Here is a 22,916-nt window from a genome sequence, read left to right on the forward strand (position 1 = left end):
TATTGATAATTGTCATGTACTAAAAGAAAGCACTTTGATTTGTTTAAAAATATATATAAAGTAGGCAAAATTCACAGTACTAAGGAAACTGAAGCTGTTCCATTTTGAGGCCAGTCTGGGCCACAAAGTGAGACCATGTCGAGAGGAGAGAGAGGAGAGAGAGAGATGCACATTGATCAACGTGGTGAACTTTAAGGATCAGGTGTCTGTGTTTTGTTTGCTCACAATAGAGGGACCCAGAGCTGACTTGTGAAACAGGACGTAAGGGCTGGCAGTATACGAATCTAGCAGAGAAATGGTCCCGACCAGATGGAGTAGGACCTCAACAGGTTCCAAGTCTCAGAGATCCAGGCCACCAGGGTATGCAAGGTGGGCAGGGCCAGAGCCCCATCAAACCAGGAATGTAATTTGATGAAGTTAAGATTTCTAGATAGTGTAGGGAAATAGCAGGGAAGCTGAAATGGCTAAAGTTCTGCGCAGAGACCAGAGAGGTGACTCAGAAGTGAAGCACCTTTTCACCCACCCAGCTCAAGACGACCTAAAGACGCAAACGGGCTGGGAAAAGAGCGTGCACTACCTGGTGGAAGATTGGGCCTCGGCGCCCGCCGTAGATATGATGACAAAGCCGGCGCGTTGCCTTGGCGCCCTTAAGACGCCACAGGGCGGCCGCTGTGGAGTTCTTCGACGGGATCCCTTGATCGCCATGTCTGTGATGGACGCGTTGTGGGAAGACCGCGACGTGCGTTTCGACGTGTCCTCGCAGTGAGTCTCTGGACGCGCTGGGACCCCGCAGCTATGATCCCCTGTGGTCCTCCGCCTTGCCCTGGCTAGCGGCCTATCCAGTGTGTGCCCATCAAGGCTGCGACCCTCCGCGTCCAGCGGTGGAGGGGACATAGGGCAGGGATTCGGGAAAGCAGAGTTCGAGAACAAAATCCGGAATAGCATTATAGCATTGCACATTTTGAGCCTCTGCACGTTTGGCATGTCTGTAAAATGCCGGTGGGAGTGAGAATTCTCCAAAACTCCCGACCACGCAAAGCTTGTGTCGGGGCTAAGATTTCATTTGGTCCTTATCTAAATCTTTGAGAGCTTGTTAAAAAGAAGCCCGGTTTGGGGGGGGGGGGGGGGGGGGGATATGCTTAAAAGAGAAGATGGTTAAAAGCCTTCCTGCCTAGAAGTCAGGGAGGAGCGCGCTGAGATCGTAATGGAAAACATGGAAGCTGAAGTTCTTGGATCAATAACTACATAGAACCTCAGCTGCTTCCTAATGGTGCTTTATCATGCAAAATGAAATATTGGCACACTTCTCAGTCTTTGTAGTAACTGGATGCCTACATAGTATTCGTTCTTTTAGGAAGTTGAGGGAGGGGGTATTTGTGAAATTACAAAGTACAGTAACTCATTACACAGCTTCTATGTCTCTCCCCATAGTTTGGGGGGTAGGGTGGGTCTTAATCCAGACTAATCCAGTTTTCATGAACATTTTCAGTTTACAGACAGCTGTCTCAAAATTTAGACACTAAAATAAGAGGGGATGGTTATCACACACCTTTCCTCATTCTAGTTCAGTAGAGTAGTCACACAGGTAACTCAAATGATCAAAAGAGCCCGTGGAGAGAGCCCACAGAGAGTGCTTTGTCTGCGCCTCATTCATGAGTGGAGGTCAGAAGTTAACTTGCAGAAGTTGATTCTCTCCTCTGACTGTGTGGGCCCCAGGGATGACACTCAGGTCATCAAACTTGGTGGCAGCCACCTTTACTTCCTGAACCCCTCACTACATTCCTGAGGGTACTTCTCATACAACCCTTTTAAAACCATCCCTTCTATAGCTGCCTGATGTCCTTCCTCAACTTAGAAACCTCTGGGGATTGTCTACTTGTGTCCACAGGTTACGGCGTATATACCTATCATCCTGGAGTCCCAGAGCCTTTGATACCTTTTTCCCGATCACCCGGCTGTACTTCTCCTGCTAGTCAGTGCCCTTTCTTCAAAGCCACTTCTCTTCCCTTTCTTATTCCTGTTTTCCAGTCATGCACTCTTTGCTCTTTTTCCATTTAGACATCCAAGACTCCACTTCTGGTCCTAGCTGACTCCAGAGTGGCCCTGGTCAGTTCAGGCCCCACTGACTTCCAGGGTCTCAGCCAGGGCTGTATACTTTACACTGCTGGCTGTCCCGTGCCCACCCCTCTCCTCTCTAAGTAGATTGGCTGCAGACGGAGATGAAGTTATAAACCTCGCATTTATGCTTATTTTAGACAGATGAAGACAAGACCTGGGGAAGTCCTTATTGATTGTTTAGATTCAATCGAAGACACAAAAGGAAATAATGGAGACAGAGGTGAGTAGATGAGTTTTACATTCTGGCCTAATTTATAAACGTTGGTTCATATTAGCTGGAGAAAAAGCCTTGTTTGTAAATGTAATTGTGAGGAGAGAAAAGTTAAGCCCGCAGATTTCTCACTAATAAGAGAAAGGGTAGGTATTAAACTTATAGAGGGTCAAAAGTGAGTCTTAATTCATGACTTGAGATCTTCTAGTGTAATGATTAAGACTCCAGGAGCCCTGTTTGCGGGAGTCATAGAATTGTTCCTATCCTTGGATATGCCTCCCGCTAAAATAATACAGCGTCGTGAACATTAAATACCCATAGATGTGGTACCTGTAGCCATATTTCACTGTAATCCAGAGTGCTGCACAGTCCCCTCAGGTTGGCCCCTAGAGGTTGACTGACATGTGGACGCAGAAATTTAGTGCTACACTGAGAAGACTATTTGTCGTCAGTCAAGGACCAGGAAGGCATGTAGGGTCTTCTGGTTTTTTGTTTTTGTTTTTGTTTTGTTTTGTTTTAAAGCTGCCACTGAGAAACGGCTGCAGCTGATTCTAGCATCCTTCCTAAATCAAGTTTGCCTGAAGCTAAAACTTAAAGCAGGTCCATGGATCGGGGAGTCAGTGTGCAATCAACAGGGCCTAAGAGCTTCGTTACTGTTCTTCAGAGGACGGGGGAAGGAGGGGAGCTTGGTGTATTCTAAAAGTGTTTTTGGAGGAGCCAGGAACTTAGGAAGGAGGAACCCACCTCACTCAGACTCACTCAGATAAGGAGATCAGTGTGTCCTGGGGAAGAGTCAAACTTGTGGCAGAGCAGGCTTAGTGCAGCTTTTGGATGGCTGCGTGCTCTCTAGGGCTTTCTTCTGAATTGCCCTTATACGTCCCCATTTTCTGTGGGGAAACTGTCTTCACTGCTAGCTGCAGGCAGATGCTGTCAGTGTCTAGGGCGGATCCTTAGAGGGGTGCTTACATTTCTCAATGATCCTGTTGTCAGTCAGGCCACAGGGAGGATGAACATGAAAACCTAGCAGCAAACAAAACGTCCTGGTTTGTAGTTTATAAGACAGAATAGTAATTTTGATGTCATGATGGCTAAATCTTAGAGAAAAGCGAGTTACCCTGAGAAGTCAAGAGAAACTTTAGTTTATACACTGATTGACAGGATGGTTTTTGTGACAGTCCATCCTCCATAGCAACTAGAGACTGCATAATAACAGTTTTCACTGAGTACTGAATCCTGTATCAGTTTTTTTTGGAGTATAGAGAGTGTTCTAGTTAGATTTAATTGACAGCTTGGCACAGCCTAGAGTTGTCTAAAAGGGGAAACCTCAACTGAGGAATTGCCTAAATCAGATTGGCCTGTGGGTGTGTCTGCGGGGTGTATCTATTAATTGATGTAGAAGGGCCCAGACCATTGTGAGCAGCACCATCCATGGGCAGGCAGTCCTGGACTCTATAGGAAAGCTAGCCTGTGAATTAGGAAGCCAGTGTTGCTCCGTGGTTTCTCCTCCAGGTTCCTGCCTTGAGTTCCTTCCCTGACTTCCCTCGATGATGGATTGTGACCTGGAAACACAGAGCAGATAAACCCTGTCCTCCCAGATTGCCCTGGGCTAGAGTGTTCTATCACAGCAATGGAAGTTAAACTACAGCAGAGGTCAGAGGCTTTCTGAGGCTGGGGATGAGCTCACTGGTAGAGCGCTTTCCTAGCAGGCACGAAGCCCTGGGTTCAGTCCTCAGCATTCTGTGAATCCTCAGCCCTTAGGACGGGTTGTAGGAAGATCAGAAGGTTGAAGCCATCCAGGGTTTTGGGTTTCTTTTTTTTTTTTTTTTCTTTCTCAAAACAAGGGTTTGGGAAAGCTTGGCTACAAATAATCCCCTCACAGTATCTAAGTCCTACTGAGAACTCAGGAGGCTTTGTCTAACTGAAGGCTACAGGAATGTGCAGTGCTGGTTTATCTGGAGGTAGAGTGGGGATGGGGAGTTCTGCCTTCAAACCCTCCACATCTGCTCCTTTCAAGCAGTTTCCAAGTGACCAATGTAAGGCCATGTCCCACTCAGGACCCCCTGTTCAAAGCTGAGAAGATCTATCCGGAAGACTAGCACATTTAATCCACTTGTAAGCACTCTGCCATGAAACTGTCGGTTAGCGTGGGGCACTGATGCGGTGGAGAGTGAAATGGGGCCAGCAGATTCTGTGTTGGGGAGATTAGAAGACACAGGGACAGAGAGAGGAGAGAGGGCCTGGAAGGATGGGCAGGAGCTGCAGGGAGGGGTCCCTCAGTAGAAAAAAGACAGCAGGACTTACAGGAGATAACAGTGATCGGAAAGTGGTGACCAGAGCAAACTCTCCTCACCCCATTCTGGATATGCTAATAGCAATGTGTTAAAGACAAAATGTCACCCAAGTGAAATGATACAAGGAAATCAGTGTGCCTTTAATTTTACGTAATAAAAAATCAGTTTGTAAAGCATTAAAATACTAAGCCAGGCTTGGAAGTAAACACCTCTAGTCCCAGCTCCTTGGGTACTGAGACAGGAGCATCAGTGGAACAGCCTGTACAATAAAGTGTTACTATCTAAGCAAGGGTGGCTTTATGGAACCTAGCATAATAAAGCTTTTCAGTCTAAAAGAGCAGGGCAGGAAGAGAGGAAGGGAGTGGGGGGCTGGGGGTTGAGGCTAAAGCTTTTTGCTAGAGCTCTCATCTATCAAGTGTCATGTCCTGGATTCAACTGTCAGCATTCCCAACTTCATGGAAGAAAGGAAAAAAATATAGCCACTCTTAACATTTAATTAAAATGTTTTAGTTAAAATATAGTTATATTGGGCTGGAGAGATGGCTCAGCGGTTAAGAGCACTGACTACTCTTCCAGAGGTCCTGAGCTCAATTCCCAGCAACCACATGGTGGCTCACAACCATCTGTAATGGGATCCAACACCCTCTTCTGGTGTGTCTGAAGACAGCTACAGTGTACTCACATACATTAAATAAATAAATAAATAAAATATATAATTATATCATTTCTCCTTCCCTGTCCTTCCTCCAACCCTTCCAATGTTCCCTCACTTGTTCTTAACAGTTTTTAAAGTATTTATGATGTGCAACTGCTTTTGTTCATATCTGTATATGTAATTTTACCTAATAATACAAATTTAAAGTAGACATTCTTACCATTCTTCTCACTGGTGTAACTGAGTGGCAACTTGACTTTTCTAATGTTGCATAACTACATGATGAAACAAACTGCATTATGTTCCTTCTATGGTTTTGATTTTTTAAAACAGGATCTCTCTATATGCCATAATTACCCTAGAACTCTCTGTGTAGACCAGGCCGACCTCAAGCTCACAGAGATCTAACTGCCTCCCAAGTGTGGGGATTAAAGGCGCGGGTCACCATGCCAGGTCCTCTCTCTCCTTTTTTAGCCATGGCTGGTGGCCTGGAACTCATAGAGATCTACCTGCCTTTGCCTCTGTTCCCAGCCTCCTGAGTGTTGGATTAATTAATAGCATCACCACCATATCTGACTCTTCTTAAAATCGTTTTGTCCTCCCCAATTTTAAGCCTAAACTCCAACTCAGTTCTATTGCTAGTAGGCTTAACTCTCATTTCTTGGTCCAGCATTGAAGAACTTCTGCTTTGTTTGCAGTCAGTCTTGCCTGTGCCTGGAAAGGTGACTCAGCCATTATGAGTGCTTCCTATGCAGTTGTAAGGACCAGGGGGTCCTGTGCACACGTGTAACACCACCACTAAGGTGGCCTGGGGGCTTGCCGCCTCAAAGAAATACTGTGGCAAGTATGGAAGAAGCCACTTTATGCTTTCCTTGTTCTCTGCACACACACACACACACACACACACACACACACACACACACACACACCCATGAGAACTGCTAAGAGAGACATTGTGTATCAATTGCTACCTGACAAAAGAAACTTAAGGAAGTTTATTCTGTTCTACCCACAGTTCTAGGGTAGAGTCCATCCCAGCAGGGAGGTCACAGCAGTGGCAGCTACTTTGCCCAGCCCATGCACATTCTTTTTCTTTTCTTTCTTTCTTTTTTTTTTTTTTAATCATCTAAATCCAGCTGCCCCAGACTCTCTGTGTTGCTAGTCTGTTGCTAGTGTCCTGACTCCACACCTGAACAATTGGACACAGGCATGCAGTTCATGCAGTGCTGGGCATCGAACCATGCATAGTTCTGATCTGTGCTGTGAAATGGCCTTAAGCTAATATGTTCTTGCTTGCTTTGCTTTTAGGTAGACTCTTAGTAACAAACTTAAGAATCATCTGGCATTCCTTGGCATTACCCAGAATCAATCTTTGTAAGTATGTTTCTTAGATAAGATGTTAAGGGGGAAAAAATCCCCTTTTCAGGAAAGTTGGATGATAGATTTTGTATTTAAAACAAACAAACAAAAAATCAAAAGTGTTGGGGACAGCTCAGTGGTACAGCACTTGCCCAACATGCATAAGGCTCTAGATTTAATCCTCAGTAATGTAAAAGGACAGCAACAGTTTTCTTTTAAGCCAAGCCAGGAAGAATGTGGAAATATGAAATCCCTATTTAAGAAAGCCTTGAGACATCAAAGACTGATCACAGACTATTTCATATTGTTAAAGAAATTATTGGTTATTTTTCAGTCTGTCAGTTTTGTATCTTGGGCATATGTGAAATTAGTGTTTTTACACACGATGGTTTTTGTTTTTAAATTTTTTATTATTATGTGTGTGCATGATTTGCTGGGGTGGGGTTGGTATGACCGTGTGTGTCAGCTCTGTCCGTCTACCTTGGCACGGGTTCTGGAGATGAGAGTCGGGTCTCCAGGCTTGTGAGGGCTGTCTTACCTGCCCGGCCTTCTCTGCTTCTATCTTCGTTGTCTTTGAAAACATGCTGTATAGTTTGTTGCCTTTTTTTTTTTTTTAAAGTGTGACAAATCTAGCCATATTTTTCTTTTGGTATAATGATAGAAAGGGTTTTGTTTTGTTGCTAGATGGTATTGTATGTATTTTAGCCATTTTCTTTTCCCATATTAGGAATATTTCTATTTTGTCAAAGAAGCACAACTGACCATCAATTTCTTGTAATCATTTATTCACTCTCTCTCTTTCTTTTTCTCTCTTTTCTTTTCTTCTTTCTTTTTTCATTCTTGAGAGGGGGTCCCACATATTCCAGGCCAGCCTCTAACCTGCTCTGTCACTGAAAATGACTTGAACTTCTGATCTTCCCACCTCCCTCTCTTGGGTACTGGGGTTACAAGTGTGCACCACTGTGCTCTGTCTCTCCAGTACAGAGAGGGTCAAGCTCAGGCTCCATGATGCTCGGGAAGGACTCGACTCTTGGAGCTCTGTTCCTAGCCTCAATTTGTATTTATTTCATAAAAACTTAACAAGTTGTGTTTCTGCTCATGTTTAATTTGTAAAACATTAATGTTCTGGGTTTTAATTTATTTTTACAGTACTATGTTTCTCAGTTTATGATCTCATGCTCTGTATTTCCTTTTTTTTTTCATTTTAGCTATTGGTTACAACTGCATATTTAATATTACAACAAGAACTGCTAACTCCGTAAGTCTGAAAAACCCTAGTGAAGTAGATGTGTCGTGAAGAAACATTAGATACTTAAAGTTAAGGCTTGCTTCCGCCTTAAGTGGGAACCTGCTCTTTAACTCTGAACTTTGTTACAGAAACTGCGAGGCCAAACCGAAGCTCTCTATATATTGACAAAATGCAACAACACCCGATTTGAGTTTATATTCACAAATCTGGTTCCTGGTAGCCCCAGGCTTTTTACTTCTGTGATTGCTGTGCACAGGTACAATGGCAGAGTTATGACTGTATCAAGTTACTTTGATGTAATGGTGTAAAGGGTAAAATTTTACAGATATCTGACAGTTATCTTCTAGCTGCAAATATCACAAAGATATTTAGAATAATATACTTCGTTATCAGATAAGAAGCACCATGAAAGACTTTATAAAGCACACTTGTAATACCACCACTCAGGAAAATAAAGCAGGAGGATGAGGGGATCTGGGCTATCCTGGGCTACATAGCACCACCCTCTGTAAAATGTAAGAGTACTGAAAAGGTTCTACTAAGTAAATTATATAAAAAATTTCAACTAATGAGTTTAAAAGAATTGTATAGCAGATAAATATTCACATGTTTTACCTAAATAATTTTACTTTATAGTTATTCATGTTATTGCTCGGATTATTAATAATGCTTCTCTGAACATCTGTGTACAAGTGTTTGTCTCAGCATATGCTGAGTGGCTTTGGGCCTTGAGGTACAGGCTGACGGCTGCGTGCTCACCTAGCATGTTCCAGGCCTTGAACTCCATGCCCAGCACTATAGCAACGACATACATCTTAGTCTCCATGGTCATGCACCTGAGCCATAGCTCTCTTTGGTTTGACTTCAGGAATGTGACCAAGACAAGAGAGGGAGCACATAGTAAATTTGAAGCCAGTATCTAATTTTTTAAAATACAATAAAGCCAGGCGTGGTGGTGCATGACTTTAATCCCAGCACTTGGGAGGCAGAGGCAGGTCGGTCTATGTGACTTTGAGGCCAGCCTGGTCTCTGTTACACAGACACACCCTGTCAGGATCATACCACCATGACAGAAGACTGCAGTCACCCATCCTTACTGAAAAGGAAACCAATTCTTTGTTCTTTTGGGTTTTGTTTTTGCTTTTGCTTTTTGAAGCAGTCCCAGTCTACAGCCCTGGCTGGCCTAGAACTCAGTATGTTGTCTAGGATGGCCCCAAACTGTCAACAATTCTCCTGCCTCAGCCTCCAAAGTGATGAGACTACAAGGCATGTGCCACATCAGCTCACTATAGAGCATTTACATTTAATAGTAACTGACTGATACCCAGAAGCATGAGCAGCGTGGATTTTAGTAGACGAATAAACACAGCCTAACAAACCACGTTTTCCATTTCAAGTGACTGGTCTTTCATTTATTCTTTTTGTAGAGCATATGAAACTTCTAAAATGTATCGTGATTTTAAGTTGAGAAGTGCAGTCATTCAGAACAAGCAGCTGAGGTTATTACCACAGGAACATGTGTATGATAAAATCAACGGCGTATGGAATTTATCCAGCGACCAGGTATTGTGTAGAGTAATTAGCCTTTTAGGGCTGTTTCCTTCTCATCATTGGGGTTGTGTAATCATTAGTGTTAGCACTGGCAATCTGGAGAAGTTAGCATTACAGCTTTAGATGTAGAGCAATATTCTCTCTCTCTCTCTTCTCTCTCTCTCTCTCTCTCTCTCTCTCTCTCTCTCTCTCTCTCTCTCTTTCTCTCTCTTGTTTTTTTTTCCCTTCTCACAGTTTTCCCTTCTGAGTTGCAGGGTTTACAAGCATGCACCTAGCCCCACAGAGACCATTCATTCATTCATCCTGTGTGTGTGTTTAGCTTTGAGACAGGGCCATATGTAATCCAAGCTGCCCTGGAACTCAACTTTCACCTGAGAGCTGGGCTTATAGGACCCACTCAGGCAGCTCAGAGCCACTCGTGACTCCAGCTCAGGTGTCCGATGACCTGGCCTCCAGGAGCACTAACACTCCCATGCACATAACGCACAGATACATGGTCAAGAAGAGGTAGGCAGTGGTGCTGTACTCTGTGACCCCAGCACTCAGGAGGCAGAGGAAGGACAGAGCTCTCTATTTAAAGCCAGACAGGGCAGCCAGAGCTACAAAATGAGACCCTGTCTCAAAATACATAAAATAAATATTTTTAAATGTTTCATTGCTTTTGGTGGTGGTGGTGGTGGTATTTGTTTTATTTTTATGTGTATAGGTCTCTTGCCTGTGTGTATATCTGTGCATCACACGGGCCTCATGCCCATAGAAGACCATTGGCTCCCCTGGGACTAGAGCTGCAGATCGTTGTGGGCTGCCTTGTGGGTCCACTGAAAGAGCAACTGGTGCTCTGAACCACTGAGCCATCTCTCCAGCCCCAGGGGTTGTTGTTGCTGCTACTTGTGTTTTGTTTTGTTCTTGAGAAAAAGTCTCACAGTATAGCCCAGGCTGGCTCTAAACTCATGGTCTTCCTGCCTTAGCCTCCCAAGTCCTAAGATTATGGATGTGAATCACCACATCTGGCTGTAGTGTCAGTACTGAAGAACCATCAACTATATCTTGATATAGATAGGTAGACAGACAGACAGACAGATGGATGGATGGATAGATATGATAGGAGTATAAGGTTTTATTCTCAGTTGCCATAACTCCTTTGCTCAGGCATATCACAAGTTTTGAATAATAATTATAAAAAGATCTAATTCTTATAATATGCTATGTGCCAGGCTCCATACTAAAGGCTTAAAAAAGCTGGAGGTGGGGAGATTATTTATTCAAATCCCCATTTTACATTTTACAAATTACACCAAGAAGAATTTTGTGGGTCAGTGAACTGGTTCGGAGAATAGAGAGGCATGCATGCAGCCCTGACAGACCAGGTTTGATTCCTGGGTCCCCTAAGGTACAGAGAGAAGTCACTCTGGAGAGCTGTTCTCTGACCTCCATTCATGCACTCGAATGCATGCGCGCGCGCACACACACACACACACACACACACACACACACACACTAAATCTTTAACTATGTCCTCAGACAAATACACTAACTTGAATGTTCAACTGTTCTACTGCTTAATGACTCCAGGCCCAGGCATTCAGTCATCTAGTTGTGCCAGCTTGTAAACAGTGAGTCACTGCTACTCCATAATGATAAATTCTCGTGTCACTCTACTGCTGTCATAATGAGAATTAGAAACAAGCAACCACTGACTTACCTCTGTCTTTCTTCTGCAGGGGAATTTAGGAACTTTTTTTATTACCAATGTGAGAATTGTGTGGCATGCCAATATGAATGATAGTTTTAATGTCAGCATACCATATCTGCAAATTGTAAGTACATGCATTGTGGATTACCTTCTTTAAATGTAGAATAAATAATGCATTAATAACTGGATGTTTGGGGTTATATGAGTTCTGGCTTTTTTTTTTTCTTTTCTTTTTATGTGCTATTAACTAAAAGCATACTCTTGAGGCCAGTGCGAGAGCTCAGCAGGTTAAGGTGCTTGCCACCCAATCTGACAACCTGAGTTCAGTCCCCATGCCCCTCATGGTGGAAGGAGAGAACCACCTTACCAAGGCTGTTCTCTGACCTCCACACTCATATTCACTCTGGCATACATATGTGCCCCTCCCCAATTCAATAAAGTAAATAAATGTAGTTAAAGTATACCTTCAATAAATAAGTGGAAATATAGTTTCAAAATGCTGATTTTATTATTTTTACAGAGAAAAACTTAATGTGTTTCTTAATGTATTTATAAGTCAGGCATAATGGTACACACTCTTAATCCTAACAGTAGAGCAGTGAAGGCAAGAGGATTTCTACAAGTTTCTACAAGTTCTGGCCTAGTCTACATAGCAAGTTTTAGACCAGCCAGCCATGACTACATAGGTAGACTGTATCTAAAAAAAAAAAAAAAAAAGTATTCATAACAGTTATGAACTTGCCTGTATTTTCTCCCCTTTGTGGCACTAGGAATTGACTTAGAATCTTGCATTTGCTAGCCAAGGATTTTGCCACTAAGCTGCATCCCGACCCTCAACTCTCCCTCAGCTTGCTATTAAGAACTATGCACAGTGTGTGATGTGTGCATGTCCTACGTTCTCCCCCAGCCCCTCATCCCTGCTCTGGGGAGGCAGACAGTTGGATCTTTGTAAGTCTGACGCCATAGCAAGTTCCAGTCCAGCCAGTGTGACATAGTGAAACTATATTTTAAACAAAAAAGAAAAGAAAAAAATGAAGTATCTAAAGGACTGGGGATGTAACTCACTAGTAGAGTGCCTTGCTAGTGCAATCCACAGCGCTGAAGGAGAAGGCTTGGAGAGATGGCTCAGTGCTTAAGAGTGCTTGCTGTTCTTCCAGAGGATCCCAGTTCATTTCCTAGCCCCGATATCAGGTAACTCACAACCTCCTGTTACTCCAGCTGCAGGGGACCTGGTACCCCCAAAAGCAGCGGTTTTCAACCTTCCTAGTACTGCAACCCTTTCCTACAGTTCCTCATGTTGTGCTGATCCCCAACTATAACATTATTTTTGTTGCTACTTTGTAACTAATTTTGCTACTATTATGAATCATAATGTGTGTTTTCAGGTGGTCTTAGCTGTGAAAGGGTTATTCGACACCCTCCCCCTAAAGGAGACCCACAGGTTGGGAACCACTGCTCCAAAAGCATACATGTGGCATACACACAGATAACGATCATACACATAAATGGACATTAGGAAAACAGAAGCAAGCCAGGAAGCAGCAGTCCTCCTTAGCCTCTGCTTCAGTTCTTGACCTGAGCTCCTGCCCTGCCTTCCCTTCAGAGTAGACTATGATTAGGACACATAGGCTCAAATAAACCCTTTCCTCACAAGGTTGCTGTTGGCTGTGGTATTTTATCACAGCAACAGAAGCCCCAAGACAGTGTCACTGCACGCTCGGTGATCAATAGTCAAGACAACTGTGAACCAGAGCACAGCCCCTGCTACTGAGGAGCTTCCTCCTGGCAGAGGAAGCAACACAGTAAAGGAATAGTCAGAGTGAGATAGGAAGGAAATCTAAGGAAATACGATCATTTGTTTTATTTATGGTATTGGAGATCGAACCCAGGGCCCTGTACAAACTAGGCAAGAACCCCGCTGCTGAGCTGTCTCTACAGGCAGAAATAATTGTCATCATGGCTGGGAAGACCTGACCGTCAGTCTGCATGAGTGTTTGAAAAATTGTTGTTTATATTTATTGCTTAGTTTGTTTAGTTTAGTTTGAGATGTTTTTGAGGCAAGATCTTCTATAATCCAAATTAATATGGAACTTACTGTGTAGCCTAGGCTGGGCCTCAGACTCATAGCAATCTTCCTGCCTCACCCTCCCAAGTGTTGGGGTTACAGTGCTGTGCCACCACACAGTGTTCCCTGCTGCTCTGTATTCATTTATGTGGGTACTGCTCACCTAGCCTGACCCTTGTTATGCTGAATAATTACTGAGCAGTGAACAACCTGTGCTTTCTGGTCTTCAAATAGAATATTTTTTTGTTATTTAAGAATAGGGTTGCCAAATGTGGCTTCTGGAATGAATTCAGCCTGACCCAAACAGCTTGCAATGTGATACATCACGGCTTGTCGCTGCAGTAGTCATGTTCCAACTTCAGCTCTAGCCTCAGCCACTGCCCTGACTCCTCCAGAGACCCAAGCTCGTTCTCTCTCTCTCTCTCTCTCTCTCTCTCTCTCTCTCTCTCTCTCTCTCTCTCTCTCTCTCTCTGTGTGTGTGTGTGTGTGTGTGTGTCTGACTCTACTCCACAGGCCCATGCCATGTGCGCATGTATCCACAGGCCCAAGCAGTGTGTGTGTCTGTGTATTTATGTCTGAACGGGCACAAGCCATGTGCGTGTGTTTGTATATGTCCTGTCTTACTAGCTTGTGTCACTTAGATAGGTAGAGGTTGACATTTGTCTTAACTTTCTATAGCTGTGATGAAACACCACGATCAAAAGTAACTTAGGGAGAAAAGGGTTTATCTCCGTTACACTTCCATCCCACAGTTCGTCACTGAAGGGACCGGAAGCTGGAGGTGAGAATAGATGCAGAAGCCATGGAGAAGTAATGTTTACTGGCTTGCTCCCAAAGAAAAGACCATTAAGCTTTGAACACTTAATGCTTTTCTAACCCAAAGTTCAAAAGCCACTACATTCCTCCTAAAAATACATGGTCATATCTGTCACAGCAGTACCCCATGAGCAGGTACAAATGTCTCTCTTAGTTAGGGTGTCTGTTGTTTTGATAAACATCCTGACCAAAATGAATTTGGGGAGGAAAGGGTTTCCTTTCTAGAGAACAGTCCATCACTGAGGGAAGTCAGTATAGGAACTCAAACAAGACAGGGACCTGGAGGCAGGAGCTGATGCAGAGGCCATGGAGGGACATTGCTGGCTTGCTCCTCATGGCTTGCTCAGCCTACTCTCTTATAGAACCCAGGACCACCAGCCCTGGATAGCACCAACCACAGAACATATCTCATCTCTCGGATTAAGGAAATGCCAAACAGGCTTGCCTACAGGCCATGGGCGGGGACATTTTCTCAGTTGAAATACCCTCTTTCCAGCTGACCCTAACTGTGTCTATCTGACATAAAACATAACCAGGACAAGGTTATGTATAACTTTATCATGCTTTAAGAGCCACAAAGGACACTGGTGCCTCAGAACTGGAAGATCATCAGCTTTTTGTGTGAAATATTCAGAAACCTGTTGATGCTATAGAGTTGGGAATATCTGAATATCAATATATGGCTTTTTCAGTTTGCCACCTGTCTTCATATTGTCATTTACTGATTCCTGCAGGGAGAGGGTTGATGAGGGGCTCCTAATCCCTGCAGGGAGAGGGTAGATGAGGGGCTCCTAATCTTTAGACTATGAGGAGTAGTTCTGCAAAAGTGGGTGTGATAACTCACCTCTGAGTTCTTACACTCAGAGGCTAAAGCAGGAGGATTGCTCAGAGTTCCAGGCCAGCCTGAGACACAGACCCTGCTTCAAAAGCTAGGACTATAGCACAATACATAATTAAAGCATGCTTTAAAGAGTTGCCACTGTCCGATAATAAAAATGTGCATTTTTTCCTTTTTCATTTGATACAGCGTTCAATAAAGATCAGAGATTCGAAATTTGGTTTGGCTCTTGTCATAGAAAGCTCTCAGCAGGTAAGATATTCAACATTTTTACTAAACTGATAAACTTTTAACTGTGTGGCTAGGTTTTTAGTTGTTCTATAGTGGCCAGTTTACATGCAAGAATATCGGCTATAACATGCAGATCTATGAAGTCTCATAGCAACTGTCTCCATAGGAAGAGTCCTACCTGCCTGTGTGTGTTTGCCACCACAAACTCAGGAGCCTCCTGCCTCAGCCTCCCAAGTGCTAGGGTCACAGATGTGAGTCACCACCTCATGCTCTGCAGTTTGCTCGTTCGATGAATACAACCATTATTGTTTTGATATTACTGTAATTATGAGGGAAATCACTGTGCTAGGTCATCACACTTCATACATTATCTCAATCGAATAACTCCATGAAATGGTGGCTGTTTTCTCCCTCCCCTTACAGTCCTGGGTGCTGAGGCCTGGAGGAGTTAGGAACCTCCCCTGGAATCTCGAAGCTGCTGGGAATGAGACAATTTTCACCTGTTTGTCTGATTCACACTTGCTTTGAGCAACAGGGATTCTCAGACTGAACAGTATCTGATTATAAGCTGCTGCATACCCAGTATGCCATAGTTTTGCAGAAGTACATCTGAAACATTTAAGATACTTTACTTATGGACTTGAACTCAGTGGAGACCAGGCTGGTCTTGAGCTCTTGGTTCTCCTGCCTCTCCTTCCTGAGTGCCAAGACAACAGGCATGGACAACCATACCCCAAATGCAAGTTTTTTAAAGTGAGTTTTCAGAGGCACTATTCTAGTTACTCTTCAGCCCCCTGCTCCCTTCTGGTGTACTCAAAAGAAGGGAGAAAATTATAAAAATCACTTCTAAATTTAAAAATGAGTATCTACTCTCTCCCATTTACTAAGTACCCACTATGTCCCAGGAACTGTACCAACAGGACATACTTTTTCTTGTTTAATAAAAGCACTTAATAACCATTTCATGGTTTTTAAATGAGGTTTAGAAAGAGTAAGGAAAGGTGGGGTTTTTTTGTTTTGTTTTTTGTTTTGTTTGTTTTGTTTTGGTTTTGTTTGTTTGTTTGGTTGGTTTCTTGTGTCAGGGTTTTTCTGTGTCGCCCTGGCTGTCCTGGAACTCAATCTGTAGAGCAGGCTGGCTTCAAACTCACAGAGATCCACCTGCCTCTGTTGGGCTTAAAGGTATGTATCATCACCATCTGGCCCTTTTACCTCTTACACTATGCTACTTTTTTTAAACACTTCTTTCTGCCAGCCTGTGGTCAATCATAGTCAAGAGTCTTTCCAAACCCTTTAAGGAGATAGCTTCAAAGAGACCATTTTTTAATGGATGGTTTATTCCTTCTCAAGACCTAGTCCAAGAAAACCTTAGTTCCTTTGGTCATCACTCTCCACTGTGTTGTTCTCACCTGAGAAGATCAGCTTGTGTTTGAATATGAAGTTGTGTGCAATCTGGACACCTATGAGGGAGGCAGGGCTCGGGGAGCCAAGCTAGAGGCAAGCTGCTCCTGTGGTCCCACAGCTGGCAGCTCTTCCATGGCTCCCTGGAGGTGCACTGCATTCCTCGGCTGGCTCTTGTGTTTGGAATTTTCAGAGCAGAGAGTTTATTTCTGTAGAGCACCTTAGGCTGATGTTCCAAGGACAGTTAGAGTGATTCCATCATATCCTGAATGTATTGTTCCTCAGGCTTGGGTTGGCTTTGGTTTTGTTTTGTTTTGTTTTTTGTTGTTGTTGTTGTTGTTGTTTTGTTTGTTTGTTTGTTTTTGTTTTTTGAGACAGGGTTTCTCTGTATAGCCTTGGCTGACCTGGAACTCACTCTGTAGACCAGGCTGGCCTCGAACTCAGAAATCCACCTGCCTCTGCCTCCCAAGTGCTGGGATTAAAGGCGTGCGCCACCACTGCCCGGCTTTCTTATTTTTTTTCTTACAGAGTGGAGGATACGTTCTTGGCTTTAAAATAGACCCAGTGGAAAAACTACAGGAATCAGTTAAGGAGATCAACTCCCTTCACAAAGTCTATTCTGCCAGTCCGATATTTGGAGTGAATTATGAAATGGAAGAAAAGGTAATTTGTTCAATTGCTTTCACATTACCTGTGAAATTCAAAAATAAACTCACTATACACAAACTTTAAACATATCTGTAGAGCTTGGTCAAGTGAGCATGGCCCCAAACTGGCTATCTTCTAATCAGTGGCCATTACTATCTTCTAATTGGTTGCTTCATCTTTCACTCGTCTGTGCCTAAGCTGGTAAACTGCCTTTTCAGGTGTCCGTGTGCAGGCGGGGCTCTTCTGCCACTACAGCCCCATTAGTTTGGACAAACCTTAAAGGCCTCGTGGGTACCATCCTATTCTCCTAGTCCCATCAATATGGCCCATCTCCATTCTCTTAATTAGTGCCTCTGACATACTAGTGTAGAGGTATTTATGGGTTTCTGTTTGTTTGTTTGTTTGTTTGTTGTCTGGCTATTTACTTGGTTTTGAATTAGGATTTGTTGTTGTTTTGGTTTTAATTTTGTTTTTTTGTTGTTTGTTTGTTTGTTTATTTGTTCGGCCAGACTGCTCTTCAGGCTCCTGCCTCCTTAGAGTCGGCAGCTATAGTGCTGGGGCCTCAGACACATAGACTGTGTCCAGCTAGCTTTGAAATGTTTCGACTATCATGTCTTCCCATCTGCTCTGGTTATGGTGCCAATCCCTACTCCCCAGGTATACCGGCTTTCTTTGGCTCTGCAGCCATCATCTGATCTGTCACTAGCATCCCCACTGTCCGCACTGGTAACCTCGCCCAGACTCTACCTCTGGTGCTGCCCTATTTCAGTCCCATCACTGACCACACTATCACAGGTCCCCTCCCTGCTCCATTGCTGGGCCCCCAATGTATACCCTAATGTCAGTGTCCTCACCATACGCTTTCATCAGTACCCTGCCGGTACTCAGACTGCTGAGCCATTTCACAGCCATCGTGTCCTCCATCTCTGCTCTCACACTTCAGCCTGTGACCTGAGAGAACCAGGAAGCAGGCAGGGCACAGGGAAGCTCATGAACTCTGACTTCAGAGAGGCCCTTTCTCCACTTCTCTGCATATCCCTCAGTAATACCACTGGCTGCTATGGCATCACCTGTACTTTTTATTGATTCACGTTGTGCATGTGTGCTATGGCACATGTGGAGGTCAAAGGACAACATTCACGAGTCAGTTCTCTCCTGTCATGGCAGTCCAGGGACCCTCATCGTGCTTGCCAGCAGACACCTTTCCCCGTGGAGCCATCTTTCTAGCTCCTCCAAGCTTCTTTAACTTGGATATTTCTAGATGTCTTGTACATCTGCTTTTCTGATCCCTACACTCAACTTATCTTAGTTCCACTCTTGAATACTGTCACACTGATAAGCATCTTAGCCGTAGAAATATACATTTTTAGTATGTGAAAATGCATTATTTGTATGTGTGCATGTATGTGTCTGTGTGGAATAGTTTCTGGGAATTGGATCTCCCATAAAGGATCTAGAGACTGGGGGTCAAACTCAGGTCATCAAGCGTGGCAACAAGCCAGAGAGTGAGACGGCTGGCCTGGAATTGAATTGCTTTTCATTTTTTCCAATTACTTTATTATATACAGGGTTCATACCTTTAGTCATAGCACTCAAGAGAGGATGGAACAGGTGGGTCTCTGTATCTGAGGCCAGCCTGGGTTACACAGTAACTTCCAGGGCAGGCTGATCCACCTTGCCTCCAGATAAATCATTTACTATTTATGTGTGGGTATGTGCTTGTAAATGCAGGTGCCCTCAGAGCCCAGAAGAGAGTACTGGATCCCCTGGAGCTGGAGTTATAGGCAGTTGTGAGCCAACTGACATGAGAAGTAAACTCGGGCTTCTAAAAGAGCAACAACTGTTCTTAACCACTATGTCCCCTAGAACTGTATTCCTTATTTCATAATTTATCTCCATAATTTCATTATCCAAGTCAGTAAGAAATGTTGGAGCTCAAGCACGGCGTTGCTAAGAGCAGCTTCGTCATGTCCTTCTCAGATGCAGTTCTCTGCTGACTTGGGAATTACTATTTATTTCTAGCATTGCCAAAGGTAGCTACACTCAAAATCTTGAGGTTTCCCCCTCATTTCTCAGTTGTGTTATCATGCATATTAATTTGATTTTGCCAGTCTCCCATGTGCCAATTCCTTCCTTTCCATTCATCCTGTGATTGCTGCTTGAAGAATAGTATAAAATCAGGAGTCTTGGAACCTGACTTTCAGTCCCAGATTTCCTGTATCCTAGGCACTATTAGCTTCACGATTCTCATTATTAGATCCAGATGGCCTTCTCACAGCTACATGTACATAACCTCACTCCTACATGGACACAACTCAGCGATGTGTGCATAAATGCAGGGCATACAGGAGTCTCCTGTGGCGTGTTCCTGTCTTCTCTGAATCTCATTTCTCCTCTTCCTCTCCTTCCTCTCCCCAGCTCCTACACATAACTAGCAACGGTCACCCACTCTCTCACTTCTTGGGCACCCTCTAAGTTCTTCAGGGTGCTTTTCTGACTAGCCTCTTTCTGTCTGAAAGAACAGCAATTGCACCAAGCTTTTTCTTTTAAGAACATCTCTAAATACATTAAATATATATACACATTTCCTGTTTTAAGTATTTTGATGTCGTTGACTTTAGATTTAAAACTTAACTTTTTCAGATTGACACTTAACTTTTACACCTCAGGCTGATTTTACTACGAGAATATAGATTATAGAATTATTTGAGTAGTTTGCATTTTGTTACCCTTAACAAGCAATGTAGTTCTCACGGTACATTTTTTCTAAGATAAAGCTTGTTTAATATTGACTCTGACATCTTCTTATTTGTAGCCACAGCCACTTGAAGCTCTGACTGTTGAACAAATTCAAGATGATGTGGAAATAGACTCTGATGACCACACAGATGCTTTTGTGGTGAGTGCCAAAAGAATTTAGTACATTTCTTACGTGTGTATCTGAGTCATGTTTAGTTAATAATGCTATGACTGTGTGCAAAACATAGTAAAACCTGATATTTTTGACATGAGCTTGAAGGAAATTGTTTAAGTGAAAGAATTTCTTTTGTGAGAATACTTTTAAATTCCCAACCCAGGAAATAGTTTGAGAACAGTTTATTTAGAGGATTTGATTTGTGGCATGTTAAATATCATAATTAACCTAAAAGTCTTTACAGAATTCATCTTTATGAAATGATCTTTCTTTAATTTACATTATTTTAGAAGGATATATGTTTGAGTAATATACTCAAATAGGTAATATATCCAAATAGATATTATTTAACTAGCCAACATACTAATAATTTGGGGCTGGGTGTGGTAGCACAAGCCTTTAATCTCAGCATTCAAGATATAAAGGCAGGAGGATCTCTGTGAATTCAAGGCCAGCCAAGCAGACAGGGCTACATAGTGAGACCCCATCTCAAAACAAAAGAAAACAAAACAAAACAAACAAACACCTAATACTTTCTAATGTTTCCCTGTCCTACATTCTCATGAATCTGACCATAACACACACCTTCCCTCCAGTAACAAGTCGTTTCAAATAAAGATGTGTAATTGGCATAAAACAGCTAATTATGAACTACTACCCTCCAGCTGTGTACGGACACATTGATGTGCTGATTACTTAGGTTTGGTTTGTGGCTGGTTAGTTTTGTGGCCTCTGTTTGTTTTATTGTGTTTTTGTTGTTATGACTTGTTTTACACTTATCTGTCTGTTTTGTGGAGGTTGGAAGGGAGAAGACCTGTGGAGGTCCGAGGACAACTTTCAGGCATCTGTCCTCTCCTTCCACCATGTGGTCCCAGGGCCACCAGGGGTCACATTCAGGTTGTCCCACTTGGTGGCAATGGCCTTTTTATTCACTGCCTTGTTTTGTTTTTTAAGATTTGTTATTTTTTAACTGTTTGTGTGTATGTTTGTGTAAGAGCATAGGCACACAAGTGTTGGTGCTCTTGGAGGCCCGGGGCCTCAGATCCCTGGATCTGGAGTTAGGGGTGGTTGTGAACTGCCTGATAGGTGTTTGGGAACTGACCCCAAGGCCTCTGGAAGAGCAGTACATGTTCTTGGGTACTGAGCCACCTCTCTAGCCCCTGGTCTTGAACTCTTGACCCTCCTGCCTCCAAGTCCATGTGCTGGGGTTGCAGCCACCATGGCAGCCCTTCATCCTGCCCTACCATCATCTTCTAAAGCAGAAACAGAGGAGTCATCTCACAGCTTCAAAAGCTCACTGTCTCCTTTCAGGCCAGTAGTGCTGTACGTCAGCTAGATGCACTGCTTAGAGCAGTGGTTCTCAACCTGTGGGTGGCAGCCCCATGGGGTTGCATATCAGATATTTATATTATGATTCATAACAATAGTAAAATTACAGTTCTGAAGTAGCAACAAAATAATGTCATGGTTGGGGTCACCACATCGCAAGGAACTGTATTTAAGGGTTGCAGCATTAGGAAGGTTGAGAGCCACTGGCTTAGAGCAAAAAGCACAACTAACATTAATACTGTCATAAGAAATCTCTTAAAATTGTTGTTATTGTGTTGCTTTGTTTTGTTTAAGATAGGGCCTCACAGTTCAGCCCTAGCTGGGGAACCCAGTACATAAACTAGTCTGGCCCTACACTTGGAAGGTTCTAACCTGCCTCTCCCTCCCAAGTGCTGGGATTAAGGGCCCATGCTACCACAAGAAATGTGTCGATGGCAGCATAATACGTAGAGAAACTATTAAACACACAGCAGCCAAATTGAAATATACTTAGTAAGTCTTTCTGAAAATTAATACCTGTTCCTTAGAACATGTAAAATATCCTTTTGTTTATCTTATAGGCTTATTTTGCTGATGGAAATAAGGTAAGGACATTTTACCTACAGTTGTTTTTGTTGCGCTTCAATGTTACAGCACTTAGCAGTCACTAACTTAGTGAAACACTTTTTGTTTTTTCCTCTTCCTTGCCCATCTTCTATTCCCATTTCATCTTCTTCCCTTCCCCAAAGCAACAAGATCGTGAACCTGTATTTTCAGAAGAACTGGGGCTTGCAATAGAGAAACTGAAGGACGGATTCACACTGCAGGGACTTTGGGAAGTAATGAGTTGATCTTGAGTTGAGCTGGATCTCTATATAAAGATATCTCAAGATTAAAAGATACTGCTTGCCTGCTATAGGCATGGGAATATATATATATATATATATATATATGTGTGTGTGTGTGTGTGTGTGTGTGTGTGTATGTGTGTGTATGTATTTTTATAGTTTATGAAGTTTTTAATAAGGAAAAACTCTTTAGTTTTAGAAAACTGTCAAAAAATAAAAATAAATAAAGAAAACTGTCAGTTTTCTAAAAATTATATTAAATATCATAACTGAAATGTACCTAGTTTATAAATGTTAATATTGTAACTAATACTTGTAAAAATATTGATTTTCAGATATTAAGTGATTGTATCATGTTGTATTTAATAAAGATTTTTATGCAGCACCACTTAATGTTTTGAAAGTATTATTTTAAAAAAATAAGATTCTTCTTAAAAATAATCAAATACTTCTTAACTAGACATCTAGTTTAAATATGTTATCACAAAACTTGAAATGTTAAATTGTAATTCAAATTATAATTCTATTTGTTTGTTTGTCTGTATTTAAGACAGGGTCTTACTGTGCAGCTCAGGCTGTCCTGGAACTCACTATGTAGACCAGACAGGCCTTGAACTCACAAAGACATATCTCTGCCTCTGAGGCTTCCCAAATTACAGTTCTTAAATACATCATTTTTAGGGGTTTCTTTTTATAAAAACTAAAAGTTTTAACTATGGTGTA

At 42.8% G+C, this 22,916-nt stretch overlaps 1 protein-coding gene across 1 annotated transcript; it reads left to right on the plus strand.

Annotated features, from left to right (window-relative positions):
- Positions 1-270: 270 nt before the first annotated feature.
- Bbs5 (Bardet-Biedl syndrome 5) lies at positions 271-22,586 on the plus strand. The gene is made up of 12 exons (XM_034494997.2): positions 271-762; positions 2,256-2,338; positions 6,584-6,649; positions 7,843-7,892; positions 8,012-8,139; positions 9,311-9,446; positions 11,156-11,251; positions 15,036-15,098; positions 17,004-17,138; positions 19,939-20,022; positions 21,927-21,950; positions 22,095-22,586. The coding sequence occupies exons 1-12, from the start codon at positions 461-463 to the stop codon at positions 22,194-22,196; spliced, it is 1,269 nt and encodes a 422-aa protein (XP_034350888.1). The 5' UTR covers positions 271-460; the 3' UTR covers positions 22,197-22,586.
- Positions 22,587-22,916: the final 330 nt, after the last annotated feature.

The sequence above is a fragment of the Arvicanthis niloticus genome, chromosome 2 (assembly GCF_011762505.2).
Source record: "Arvicanthis niloticus isolate mArvNil1 chromosome 2, mArvNil1.pat.X, whole genome shotgun sequence".
In the NCBI taxonomy this organism is placed as follows: domain Eukaryota; kingdom Metazoa; phylum Chordata; class Mammalia; order Rodentia; family Muridae; genus Arvicanthis; species Arvicanthis niloticus.